The following is a 13,090-nucleotide window of genomic DNA, read 5'->3' as shown; positions in this document are numbered from 1 at the left end:
CACAAACTTTAGAAAAGAGGTGAAGGGCTTTAGCCACATTATGTGAAATGCTTTATCCAGTATTGCTGGAGAGGTGCTCAAAGGGCTCCTGCTTTCCCTAGTTGAAATTGCCATTTTCACTGCCTCTGCCTGAGCAACTACGATGGAATAGAGCAGAGACGAGAGGTTAAATGGACCTGGAGCAGTCTGTTGGGGCAACTCCTGAAGAAGCTGAGGACAAGAACCAACCTGGAGTCCTAGGAGGAAGTCTGGCCTGCTGCGTAGAAAGCAGGAGCCAGGGAATTAGACCAGACTGAACAGGCTGAGAGCTGTTAGTGTCAGAAAGGGTCACACAGGGCTTGCCTCAGGGTCTGTGAATATTTTGAAACCCTAGTGAATATCAGCATCATGGAAACCCATCTGCAGAAACAGGGTCCTAGTTACAAAGCTGGAATGCAGTATAGTACAGACTTGTTAGAGGGCTGAACAAGTCTAGGGCAAAAGGAACAAAGCAAACAACACATTTAATGGAACCAGATGAGGGATGGAGAGACTACCCTAGTGCCAGATACTTGGAAGCAGTGATAACATCAGGATTATTCCTGAAAGGTCCTTCCTGAAAATTCTCCTAACCATAAGCTCAGTTGGAGAGCAAGTTGATCCTGTGGTTGGACCTGGGGGACTGTGATTTAGGGAAAGAGGGAGCATTTGTCCAACTGTTCATGGATCAAGAAACTCAGGAAAGGAGAGCTTGAGATTACCCCAATAGAGTACTGAGAGAAAGAGGCAGAGAAAGGGAAGGGGGGACAGATCAGGGCAGCAAGCCGAAGGCTATGGGGGAAGATGCTGCAGAGGAAGGAGGAGAAACAGAGAAGTCAGAATTTGCCTACCCATCTGTTTTGCCTCTAAGACTCAAAATTCATGGATTTTAAGATGGAAGTTCAGTTCAGTTCAGTCGCTCAGTCGTGTCCGACTCTCTGCGACCCCATGAATCGCAGCACGCCAGGCCTCCCTGTCCATCACCATCTCCCGGAGTTCACTCAGACTCACGTCCATCGAGTCCGTGATGCCATCCAGCCATCTCATCCTCGGTCATCCCTAAGAGGAGAGCCTATAACACACACACAGAGACAAAAATGAGATGAGTAGGGGCTTTAGGAATATGACAAGTAATTAAATCAAAGGGGGAAGAAAAAGACCACAGTTAAACAACCTCCACTACAGAAGAAGAATAAAAAGATCTAAGGTCCTAACCACTTGTGAACATAAAATGAGATTAAATGCAAAATCATTTCAAAAGGTTAAGAGCATTATTCAGATGCAAACTGGGTTTTGTTGCTACATGATTTGTAGGGAAGACTGGTCCAAGGTCACCCAGACAACCGGGCTCAACCCTGTAGCTTCTTCCCCAGTTGTGACTGCTGCTTCTCTTTTCCAGGGTGGTCCAGCTGGAGATCTGGAGCAGATTGATGCTTATTTAGAAGCTTTGCTGAAAGAAGATAATCTCCTTTTTCAGAAGGCTTTTGTAAATAAAGTGACTACAGATACAGGGCATCGTCTCCTTTTAGAAAAACAGGAAAATATTTCTCAAAATTAGAAGTCAGAAAAGGCATTCCCTTTTTTAAAATGCTAATAAGAAAGGAAGATTTTTTTAAAAGAGAAATCTCCTCTGTTCTTGTTATTGTAAAGTTCACCTTGTTTAATGGTAAGAAAATTTTGTATTTTAAAAATGGAGACTGAGTTATAATTTGCATATTTACCAGTTCTGTTCTGTAACTATTCCTGTTCTTTCAGAAACCATTTCCAGAGTTCTCTAATTCTCATGTGAGCTACTAAGAAAGATATGTCTTTTAGGCTTATATTTTGTTTTCACTAAAAAGATTGTAAAACCATGGTTCTTAAGAGCAATACTCAAAGGACTACAGAATCACCTCCTTATGAAACTTCAGTTGAAAAAGAAAGACATTATACCCCTTCTCCACTACAGTCAGCACTCAGTAAAGCAGGTAATATACATTCCCAAAACAACTTTGAGATATATTTTGTATGATAATTTTATTATTGAGTTACAGAAAGAAACAATCTTCTAGGTATAATGTGAATACATATTACACATATATGTAAGAATTGTACATTTTCCTTGATAACTTTTGTTTAGAAATGTTTGCAACTTTGGATAAAAGCAATAAAACATTTAATAGTTTGTGTAATTGTATAATTTTATTTTTATGTACACATATGTAGTACAATTGCTCCATCGCGTCCGACTCTTTGCGACCCCATGGATGGTAGCCTACCAGGCTCCACTGTCCATGGGATTTTCCAGGCAAAAATACTGGAGTGGGCTGCCGTTTCCTTCTTCAGCAGATCTTCCCAACCCAGGGACTGAACCCAGGTCTCCTGCATTGCAGACAGATGCTTTACCATCTGAGCCACCAGGGAAGCCCTGTGGTACAAAATTGAAAACAGGTGAAATGGAATATGGTGAAAGTTTTTACCACATTCTTGCCTTTAGCTGCTTAATTACTCTTCTTAAGAGGCATGCTTTTAACAGTTACTTATGAATTCATCCAAAATCAGTCAATGTATATAAAACTTTATAAATTATTATATGGATATAAATACAGATGTAATAGCATCCAAAAATGCTGTTGTTTTTCTCCCACTTAATTTCTCTTGCCATTTTCACTCCCTCCGCCTGAACAACTATGATGGAATAGAGCAGAGACGAGAGGTTAAATGGACCTGGGACTTAATTTATCTTCAAGATCATTCCATATCAGAATTAGTACATGTAGGACTATCTCATCTTTAAACTGCTCCTTATTATTCCATTCTATAGGTACACCAAAATTTATTTTATGTAGATATACATTTTATGAGGGACATTTACATTTTTCTTTTTTCTCTTTTATAAGGCTTGTGCTTTTCATTCTTTTTTAATTAATTTTATTAAAAGTATAGTTGATTTACAATGTTTTGTTAGTTTCTAGTGTACAGCAAAGTGATTCAGTTATACATATATATAATAGTTAGCATTTGTTAATCTCAAACTCCCAGTTCATTCCTTCCCCACCCCTCTCCTCCCTTGGCAACCATAAATCTGTTCTGTATGTCTGTAAGTCTGTTTCTATTTCATAGGTAAATTCATATTTCAGGTCCCACCTATGAGTGATGCATGGTATCTGTCCTTCTCTTTCTCACTTCCTTTGCTTAGTATGATAATCTCTTGGTCCATCCATGTTGCTGCAGTTGGCCTTGTTGCATTCTTTTATGGCTAATATTGTATCTGTTTGTAGCACATCTTCTTTATCCAGTCATCTGTTGATAAACAAGTTGATTCCATGTCTTGCTATTGCAAATAGTGCTGCTGTTAACACGGAGGTGTGTGTATCTTTTGTCCGAATATATGCCCAGGAATGGGATTGTTGGATCATATGGCAATTCTATTTTTAGTTTTTTTAAGGAATCTCCATTCTGTTTTCCATAATGGCTGCACCAATTTACATCCCCTCCAGCAGTGTAGGAGGATTCCCTTTTCTCCACACCCTCTCCAGCATTCACTCTTTAGTAATGGCTGTTCTGACTGGTGTGAGGTGGTACTTCATTGTAGTTTTGATTTGCATATCTCTAATAATCAGTGATGTTAAGTATCTTTTCATGTGCCTACTGCCATCTGTATTTCTTCTTTGGATAAATGTCTATTTAGGTCTTCTGCCCATTTTTTGATTGGTTAATTTTTTTGCTGTTGTTGAGTTGTATGAGCTGTTTGTATATTTTGGAAATTGAGCCATTGTTGGTCACATGATTTGCAGATATTTTCTCCCAGTCCATAGGTTTTCTTTTTGTTTTGTTTATGGTTTCCTTTGCTCTGCAAAGGACTCCCTGATGGCTCAGACAGTAAAGTGTCTGCCTACAATGCGGGAGACCTGGGTTCGATCCCTGGGTCGGGAAGATCCTCTGGAGAAGGAAATGGCAACCCACTCCAGTACTCTTGCCTGGAAAATCCCATGAATGGAGGAGTGTGGTGGGCTACAGTCCATGGAGTTGCAGAGAGTCAAACACAACTGAGTGACTTCACTTCACTTCACTTTGCTCTGCAAAAGCTTATAACTATGATTAGGTCCCATTTGTTTATTTTTGCTTTTATTTCTATTGCGTCTGGATTCTGACCTCAGAAAACATTGGTAAGATTTGTGTCAGAGAATGTTTTTCTTATGTTTTCTTCTAGAAGTTGTATTGTCTCATGTCTTATATTTAAGTCTTTAAGCCATTTTGAATTTATTTTTGTGTATGGTGTGAGGGTGTGTTCTAACTGCATTTATTGACATGCAGCCATTCAACTTTCCCAACACCACTTTCTGAAGAGTGTCTTTTCTCCATTGTATATTCTTGCCTCCTTTGTCAAAGGTTAATTGACTGTAAATGTTTGGGCTTATTTCTGGGCTGTCTATTCTGTTCCATATGTCTGTTTTTGTGCCAGTCCCACACTGTTTTGATTACTGTAGCTTTGTAGTATTGTCTGAATCTATGAGGTTATGCCTCCTACTTTCTTCTTTTTCTTTAGGAATGCTTTGCCAATTCTGGGTCTTCTATGGTTCCATATAAATTTTAGGATTATTCTAGTTCTGTGAAAAATGTAATGGGTAATTTGATAAGGATTGTGTTAAATCTGTACGTTTCTTTGGGTAGTGTAGCCACTTTAACAATGTTAATTCTTCCAATCCAAGTGCATGGAATATCTTTCCATTTCTTTGAATCATCTTTAGTTTCCCTTATTAATATATTAGAGTTCTTAGCATATAAATCTTTCACCTCCTTGATCAAGTTTATTCCTGAATATTTTTTGATGCAATTTTAAAAGGGATTTTTTTTATATTCCCTTCCTGATATCTCATTGTTAGTATTCATTCTTTTTTCCACATTTATATTTTCTCATCCTTTTGCATTTACATGCACACAACAGTGAACATTCTTATAAATATGTTCATTTCATATGTGTGCAATTGTACTTGTTAAATAAAATTTCAGAAGATGAATTGTTGGGTCAGAGTGTATGTACATTTTATATATTGCTTAATAGCACTTCATAAAAATTGTATTAATAAACACCCCCAACAATATATGAATGCCTATTTCCTCCCATCTTCACCAAAATCATGAATTATCAAACTCTCTTATGTTGTTAATCAAATAGCTGAAAGTGATATATACTTGTAGCTTTAATACACATTTCTTTTATTTATTTATTTATTTATTTATTTATTTAAAATTTTTTATTTTTTTATTAAATTGTTTTTTTTTTAATTTTTTAATTTTTTTTTTTTAGTTTTTTATTTTTTTAATTTTAAAATCTTTAATTTTTACATGCGTTCCCAAACATGAACCCCCCTCCCACCTCCCTCCCCACAACATCTCTCTGGGTCATCCCCATGCACCAGCCCCAAGCATGCTGTATCCTGCGTCAGACATAGACTGGCAATTCAATTCTTACATGATAGTATACATGTTAGAATGCCATTCTCCCAAATCATCCCACCCTCTCCCTCTCCCTCTGAGTCCAAAAGTCCGTTATACACATCTGTGTCTTTTTTGCTGTCTTGCATACAGGGTCGTCATTGCCATCTTTCTAAATTCCATATATATGTGTTAGTATACTGTATTGGTGTTTTTCTTTCTGGCTTACTTCACTCTGTATAATCGGCTCCAGTTTCATCCATCTCATCAGAACTGATTCAAATGAATTCTTTTTAATGGCTGAGTAATACTCCATTGTGTGTATGTACAACAGCTTTCTTATCCATTCATCTGCTGATGGACATCTAGGTTGTTTCCATGTCCTGGCTATTATAAACAGTGCTGCGATGAACATTGGGGTACATGTGTCTCTTTCCATTCTGGTTTCCTCGGTGTGTATGCCCAGCAGTGGGATTGCTGGGTCATAAGGTAGTTCTATTTGCAATTTTTTAAGGAATCTCCACACTGTTCTCCAGAGTGGCTGTACTAGTTTGCATTCCCACCAACAGTGTAGGAGGGTTCCCTTTTCTCCACACCCTCTCCAGCATTTATTGCTTGCAGATTTTTGGATCGCAGCCATTCTGACTGGTGTGAAGTGGTACCTCATTGTGGTTTTGATTTGCATTTCTCTAATAATGAGAATACACATTTCTTATAAGTAAAACTGAGTGCTTTTTTGTGGTTAGAGTTCATTTGAATTTTAGAATTTGGCCTTTGTTCATTGTTCAACTTGGCTATATTTCCCTGCTAATTTATAGGAGCTATTTTTATATTTATATTAAATATTTTATATTTTTATATCTTTTATATGATGTGTATCACAAATATTTTATCACAGTTTTTCATTTTTTCATTTTTTATGGTGTTGTGAGTCATGTGAAATTTTTGGTTTAATTTCATTTATGGCCTCTGGGTTTTTAGTCATATTTAGAGAGTACTTTTCAATGCTAACATTATAAAGAAAGTTTACCTTGCTTTCTCTAATAATTTTGATAATCATATTGCTAAATCTTTGATTAATCTAGAGTTTATTTTGATGTAAGGCTTAAGTTAGAAATCTGACTTTGTTGTGTATATTTAAAGATAGCCATAATAATGAACCAGAATTAACAAACGAATAATCAATCTTTTCCCCAGTGATCTGCAATACCATATCATTGCATGTTAATTTTCTATTTGTATTTGTGCTGAGTTCTAAAAAACAAAAATTTTCTATTTTCTCTATTGATCATTTCATCTTTTATTTTCTTGTTGGATTCATGTTGTTTTGCTGCTGCTGCTAAGTCGCTTCAGTTGTGTCTGACTCTGTGCGACCCCATAGACAGCAGCCCACCAGGCTCCCCCATCCCTGGGATTCTCCAGGCAAGACCACTGGAGTGGGTTGCCATTTCCTTCTTCAATGCAGGAAAGTGAAAAGTGAAAGTGAAGTCGCTCAGTCATGCCCGACTCTTAGCGACCCCATGGACTGCAGCCCACCAGGCTCCTCCGTCCATGGGATTTTCCAGGCAAGAGTACTGGAGTGGGTTGCCATTGCCTTCTCCATTGTTTTGCTAGGGCTAGTTAATAATTTTATTTTTTGAAATATTCCTTTGTATCCTTGCATGTGCAATTCTCATTCAAACTTAGAATGAGAATTAGGTTTTCATTCAGTATTTACCCCTCAAATTTTATTGATATTTTGTTGTGTTTGTAGTAATATTATAGGTTAATATAGGGAGAATTGCTTATATATATATATCTTTCTACTCAAGACCAAATAGGCTTTTCTGTTATGTTCAAGTCTTCTTCACTAGTAACCTATATTAGAAATTTAAATTTTTCTTCAACTACATCTAGCATATTATAGTTATATTTATTGTAATTAATTAGATTTATTATATGGCCTATTATAAATGAAATGTTTTTCCCCTTTATCTTTTGACTGGTTAATGTTTCTTATAGCAAGATTTTTAGACATAAATGTTATATCCAGTGTAAGAATTCTTTTTATCTCAAGTAATCATTATACAGATTTTTTTAAAGCATAATTGGTATGACTGAGCACAGTTTCTGGGTCTCAGGTCCTTACATTCTTGATCTCTCCAAAGTTTCCCTTCCATGAGGGATATTCTTGGACCCTTAAACGTCATTATCTTCCTCTGGCATCATCAGTGTTCATTCTTCCTTTAAGAATTGGTGATTAATAAATGTTAATGGTGAGAAGTCAGTGCCTCTGAGCATTCTTCTGGCAGACATTTAGAAAGAGTCTGAAATGGGACTTCTGTAGAGAATGGTTTTTGAAAATTTTAACAGAGTATTCCTCATATTTCCTAACTGAATAATCCTCAGGGCTGAGTCCTCAGTATCTCAACTTCTTTTTACTCAGCATAAGAAATCTCATCTACTTTAATGGTTTCAAGTAATACTTCCAAATAAGTCCTAAATTTCTATGACTTTATTGAACACCTATTATCTAACTCTAATTATAAACTAGAAATTTTCTGTTGAAAGTCTACATCGATGTGTTTGAAAGAAAATTAATCATAACCGCCCTGTTCCTGTCAAGACAGTTCATTTAGACTCCAGAGGGGTTTTATAGTGAAGACTAAGGAATAGGGACTAAAGCAGTGACTAGACTTATGAACTGAGTCAGCATGGGGATTGGGGAAATAAAGTGGAGTAAGCTTAGGGGAGGAGATTCATCTTGGTACCAGATGACTCTAGGAGGAAAGAATGTAATTCTGTTACTCTTAAATATGGGTTGTAGCAAGATGGCTTGGGGACCACAGAGACAATTCACTTCCATTATTAGACCTTGGGTACAGTTTTTAGGCCCATTGGTTCAGCTTTGAAGTCCACTGGCAATTTGGGCTTGACTGGGACCAGATAAGCTCAGGGACCAGATAAGCTCAGGGACCAGAGTGGGATAAAACTAGCAGCAGAGAGTATGGTAGATGCAGGTTTGAGAGACAAAAGAGACAAGAACAGAAAAGAGGGTAGAGGCAGTGGCAAGTACAATGCCGGAAGACACAGTCAATATCTTCCTTCTTCTGCAGACTACACTTTACAGCGATCACACCCAGAACTCTTCTTACCACTTATTCTTGACTTATTTCCCTCTCTTGTACATAGAATTGCTTTCATTTTAACAATACTCAGAATGTTTCATTTTTCCATGGCTTAAAACACATTCTTCATCTAAATTTATCTTCACAATATTCAGACGTGAGAAGGAAAACGTGCTGTGTGCTAAGTCGCTCAGTTGTATCCAACTCTTTGTCACCCCTGAACTGTCCATGAGATTCTCCAGACAAGAATACTGGAGTGGGATGCTGTGTTCTCCTCCAAGGGATCTGCCTGACCCCGGGATCAAACCCGAGGCTCTTTCGTCTCCTGCCTGGGCAGGTGGGCCCTTTACCACTCGTGCCAGCTGAGCACTGGTAGAAAACTGAAAGTGACTTCCCAGCCTGTGCCAGACCACAGTCCCTCAGTGGTCTCGCTCACAGTCAAGAAGGAAAATACCCTTATTACTATTTCACTGATGAGAAACTTGAGTCTTACCAAAGTAATAGTTCTATGTAGTTAATAAGTGATGAATAAAGCCTAGAACCCACACTTCCTGATTGTAAGTTCCTTCCATTAAGCCCCACTCTACTACTCAGTAATGTAGGGGTGTGTGTGTGTGTGTGTGTGTGTGTGTGTGTGTGTGTGTGTGTGTGTACATGCTCATTCATGTCTGACTCTTTGTGACCCCGTGGACTGTGCCCTCTAGGCTCCTCTGTCCATGGAATTTTCCATGCTAGAATACTGGAGTAGGTTGCCATTTCTTTCTCCAAATATAGGCGTAATTTATGGCTAACAATATGGCAAGGATAACCCTCTAAAATATTGTCTCTGTCCTTTACAGAAAAGTATTTATCTGAATGGTAGTAAGCAACAATCCCATCAGATACTAACCGATGACCTTGGTCTTAAGATTGTACAGATGAATTAATTTCACTGGCTTTCTATTCGTATTTAGCCTATAGCTGTAAGAGGTTTGGAGGAGCTTTCTAGGAGCATATGTAAACCTCAAGTTTTAGTGAAGTGTGAGAGACTAAATTCAGAAAGACCTTACATGAAAATAGAGAAAAAGCTATATAGACTGTGGATCAGGATGGGGACTAGCAAATCTGTAGTGGGTGGTGAGACAGCAGTTCCTGCTAATGAGACCTGTGGTACAGAAAACTTACAATGGAATACCCATCCAGTCTGCAAACACTGCCTGAGTTTGACATGCTTGGGTCTGCAAGGTCTGAATCAAAAAGTCAGTCAACATGTTGATCAAGTCTGTAATACCATGGACAAGAACAAGGTAAGAACTTTTACTTATCACTTGGGTATGGTTCTGAATTTCCTCCTTTTTTCAATAAATAAAATAGCCTGAGGTAAAATGTGTGTGTTCCACTGAATTGTGAGGTCTTCAGAGAACCCGCAGCTTGTAGGTAAGTGAGTCATTAAACACATTTAGCATTGCCGGCATGAAAATAATTGGGAACTAGCCTCTCCGCCCTTGGAAATGTTCTGCATGTAGGGAATTATTTTAAAACCAAATTAAATCTCGGCATGGAATTCTGATGCTATCATTTAAACAAATCTAATAAGTGCAGATTGATTTACAAAGACTGTTTTCAAAGAATTTAATGCATTGGTGACATTTCATAGAAAAGCAAATTACAGGAACCTACTTTTAAAAGTGTGATTACATCTGGATTGGCAGATAAAATCAATACAAATTAGCCAACATGTTGTTCATACTCAAATCAAAAGTTAGAATGCTTCATAATCCTTTCCTTTTTTTTATGTCTGACCAATTTAGTTTGCGGAAAGCCAGAAAAAAAAATACAGGTTTAAATTCAGATAAATGTTAGTTTCTAAAGATTGTTACTAAACTATTGTCTCAAATTTACACATTCCTTAAGAGATACTGCATATTTAATTATATGTCTTAAAAATAGAAAAATGAGAAGAGAAAAAGCATAGGATAGGAAAAATAAGACAAAAAAGTAACAATATGAAATACTGGGCTAAAGTCTTCCTATCTGCTTTTCCTTGTACATTTCAGTTGTTTTGCCTATAGATTTGTGTATTTCAAAATGTACTGATTCCATCTAGAATAAAAGGCAAGGGAAAATACTACTCATAGAAAAATGGATGACTTTAGAAGACTGTGCATGATAATAGAAGATAAAGAAGGGATAATTAATTCAGTACAGTTAAAGCTACTGGCTGTCCATTAGGATGTATGGAATCAAATACAGCTTTTGGAGCTTTTAAGCCAAAAAAACACAAAAAACAGATGACTTAGATGTAACAGCCAGGAATTTGGGAGTTTTAAACCTGAGTAAAATTAACAGCTATTTCAATCCTTGTGGCAATGACAGAAACAGTTTTTTTTAGGACATTATTGTCCTTTGTTCTTTGTTTTCAAATATGCATTAATGACATGACGTGCTTATCATGACAGTGTTTTCTTCCTCATTAATTTAATTTAGTGTAGATGCAAGCAAACCCAGCTCTACCCCCAAAGAGCTTACAAGTCAGTAGGAAAATGAGGCAGATTGTGCTTTTGTTCTTAACTATGAAAAAGGGTTTTGATATGCTATAGACTGAATGTTTATAATCCCTTCTCAAATCCTATATTGAAACCCCAGACCCCAGTGTGATGGTCTTTGGACGTGAGGGATCTTGGGGGTGATTATATCATGAGGGCAGAGCCTCCATGAGTGGGATCCCTTATAGAGAGGCCCCAGAGAGCTCTCAGCCCATTTCTCCATAGGTGGACGTGGTGTGAAGACAGTTGGGTAAGAACCAGGAAATGGCCCCTCAGGAGACACTGAGTCTGCCTGTTCCTTTGATCTTGGACTTCCCAGCCTAAGAACTGTGAGGAATACATTTTTGTTTAGACCTTCCTGTCTATGGTATTTTTGTTGTAACAGCCTGTTGTGCCCACTCTTATGTTGTGTCTCTTTGCCTCTGCCTATGTTATGCCTTTCTCTGCATGCTTCTTCATGCGCCCACCCCCCATCATTCTCTGTGTCTAACTCACGTGGCTGTTGCTGACCTACTCCCTGTGCTTGCTGTGAGCTTCCCAGTGGAAGTCTGCTGCTACAGACTAGCTTTTCAGACTCTGACGGTGGTATTCCTGAGAGTTTAGAAAATAAGCTATCAAGTATCAAGTACTTTAGTTATTTTTCAAAGGTGTTGATGTTATGTCCCAGACCAGCAATTTTGTTGTCAGCCCTGTGTTTGTGAAAGCACTGTGGGTGTCAGAGGTTTCTATGCAAGAACAAGAACATGGTGTCAAGAAAGCAGAGGCAGACAGTGGACAAGGTGTCTGGGATGTGTGTGCCACTAGAGTGAGAATCCTGTCAGTGACAATTGTGGAACAGCCATATCAGAGCTCAACTGAAATGACCTGGAACTTCTGCTCTTCGTGATTTATCATCAGTTCAGTTCAGTTGCTCAGTCGTGTCCAACTCTTTGCGACCCCATGAATCGCAGCACGCCAGGCTTCCCTGTCCATCACCAACTCCCGGAGTTCACTCAGACCCATATCCAATGAGTCCGTGATGCCATCCAGCCATCTCATCCTCTGTCGTCCCCTTCTCCTCCTGCCCCCAATCCCTCCCAGCATCAGAGTCTTCTCCAATGAGTCAACTCTTCACATGAGGTGGCCAAAGTACTGGAGCTTCAGCTTTAGCATCATTCCTTCCAAAGAAATCCCAGGGCTGATCTCCTTCAGAATGGACTGGTTGGATCTCCTTGCAGTCCAAGGGACTCTCAAGAGTCTTCTCCAACACCACACTTCAAAAGCATCAATTCTTCGGCACTCAGCCTTCTTCACAGTCCAACTCTCACATCCATACATGACCACAGGAAAAACCATAGCCTTGACTAGATGGACCTTAGTTGGCAAAGTAATGTCTCTGCTTTTGAATATGCTATCTAGGTTGGTCATAACTTTTCTTCCAAGGAGTAAGCGTGTTTTAATTTCATGGCTGAAATCACCATCTTCAGTGATTTTGGAGCCCCCCAAAATAAAGTCTGACACTGTTTCCCCTGTTTCCCCATCTATGTCCCATGAAGTGATGGGACCAGATGCCATGATCATTCCCATGATCTTCGTTTGCTGAATGTTGAGTTTGAAGCCAACTTTTTCACTCTCCTCTTTCACTTTTATCAAGAGGCTCTTTAGTTCTTCACTTTCTGCCATAAGGGTGGTGCCGTCTGCATATCTAAGGTTATTGATATTTCTCCCGGCAATCTTGATTCCAGTTTGTCAGCCCAGCATTTCACATGATGTACTCTGCGTATAAGTTAAATAAGCAGGGTGACAAGTTAAATAAGCATTGATGCACTCCTTTCCCAATTTGGAACCATGTTGTTCCAGTCCAGTTCTAACTGTGGCTTCTTGACCTGCATACAGATTTCTCAAGAGGCAGGTCAGGTGGTCTGGTATTCCCATTTCTTTCAGAACTTCCCATAGTTTGTTTTGATCCACACAGCCAAAGGCTTTGGTGTAGTCAATAAAGCAAAAGTACATGTTTTTCTGGAACTATCTTGCTTTTTATTT

At 38.5% G+C, this 13,090-nt stretch overlaps 2 protein-coding genes across 3 annotated transcripts in view; both read left to right on the top strand.

Annotated features, from left to right (window-relative positions):
• The window catches only part of MORC1 (MORC family CW-type zinc finger 1), a 169,449-nt gene extending 167,260 nt beyond the window's left edge, over positions 1 to 2,189 (top strand). For both annotated transcript variants that reach the window (XM_060417526.1, XM_060417522.1), the window contains one exon: positions 1,418 to 2,189. In XM_060417526.1, the coding sequence (XP_060273509.1) occupies positions 1,418 to 1,576 (159 nt within the window). In that variant the 3' untranslated portion in view covers positions 1,577 to 2,189. The remainder of the gene's footprint in view (positions 1 to 1,417) is intronic.
• Positions 2,190 to 9,631: 7,442 nt separating this feature from the next.
• GUCA1C (guanylate cyclase activator 1C) overlaps positions 9,632 to 13,090 on the top strand; it is a 39,818-nt gene continuing 36,359 nt past the window's right edge. The window contains 3 exon segments of the mRNA XM_060397173.1: positions 9,632 to 9,686; positions 9,689 to 9,746; positions 9,748 to 9,829. Of these exon segments, the coding sequence (XP_060253156.1) occupies positions 9,632 to 9,686; positions 9,689 to 9,746; positions 9,748 to 9,829 (195 nt within the window).

The sequence above is a fragment of the Ovis aries genome, chromosome 1 (genome assembly GCF_016772045.2).
Source record: "Ovis aries strain OAR_USU_Benz2616 breed Rambouillet chromosome 1, ARS-UI_Ramb_v3.0, whole genome shotgun sequence".
In the NCBI taxonomy this organism is placed as follows: Eukaryota; Metazoa; Chordata; class Mammalia; order Artiodactyla; family Bovidae; genus Ovis; species Ovis aries.
The sequence above is the reverse complement of the archived record's forward strand: the minus strand, read 5'-3'. Positions and strand labels throughout refer to the sequence as shown.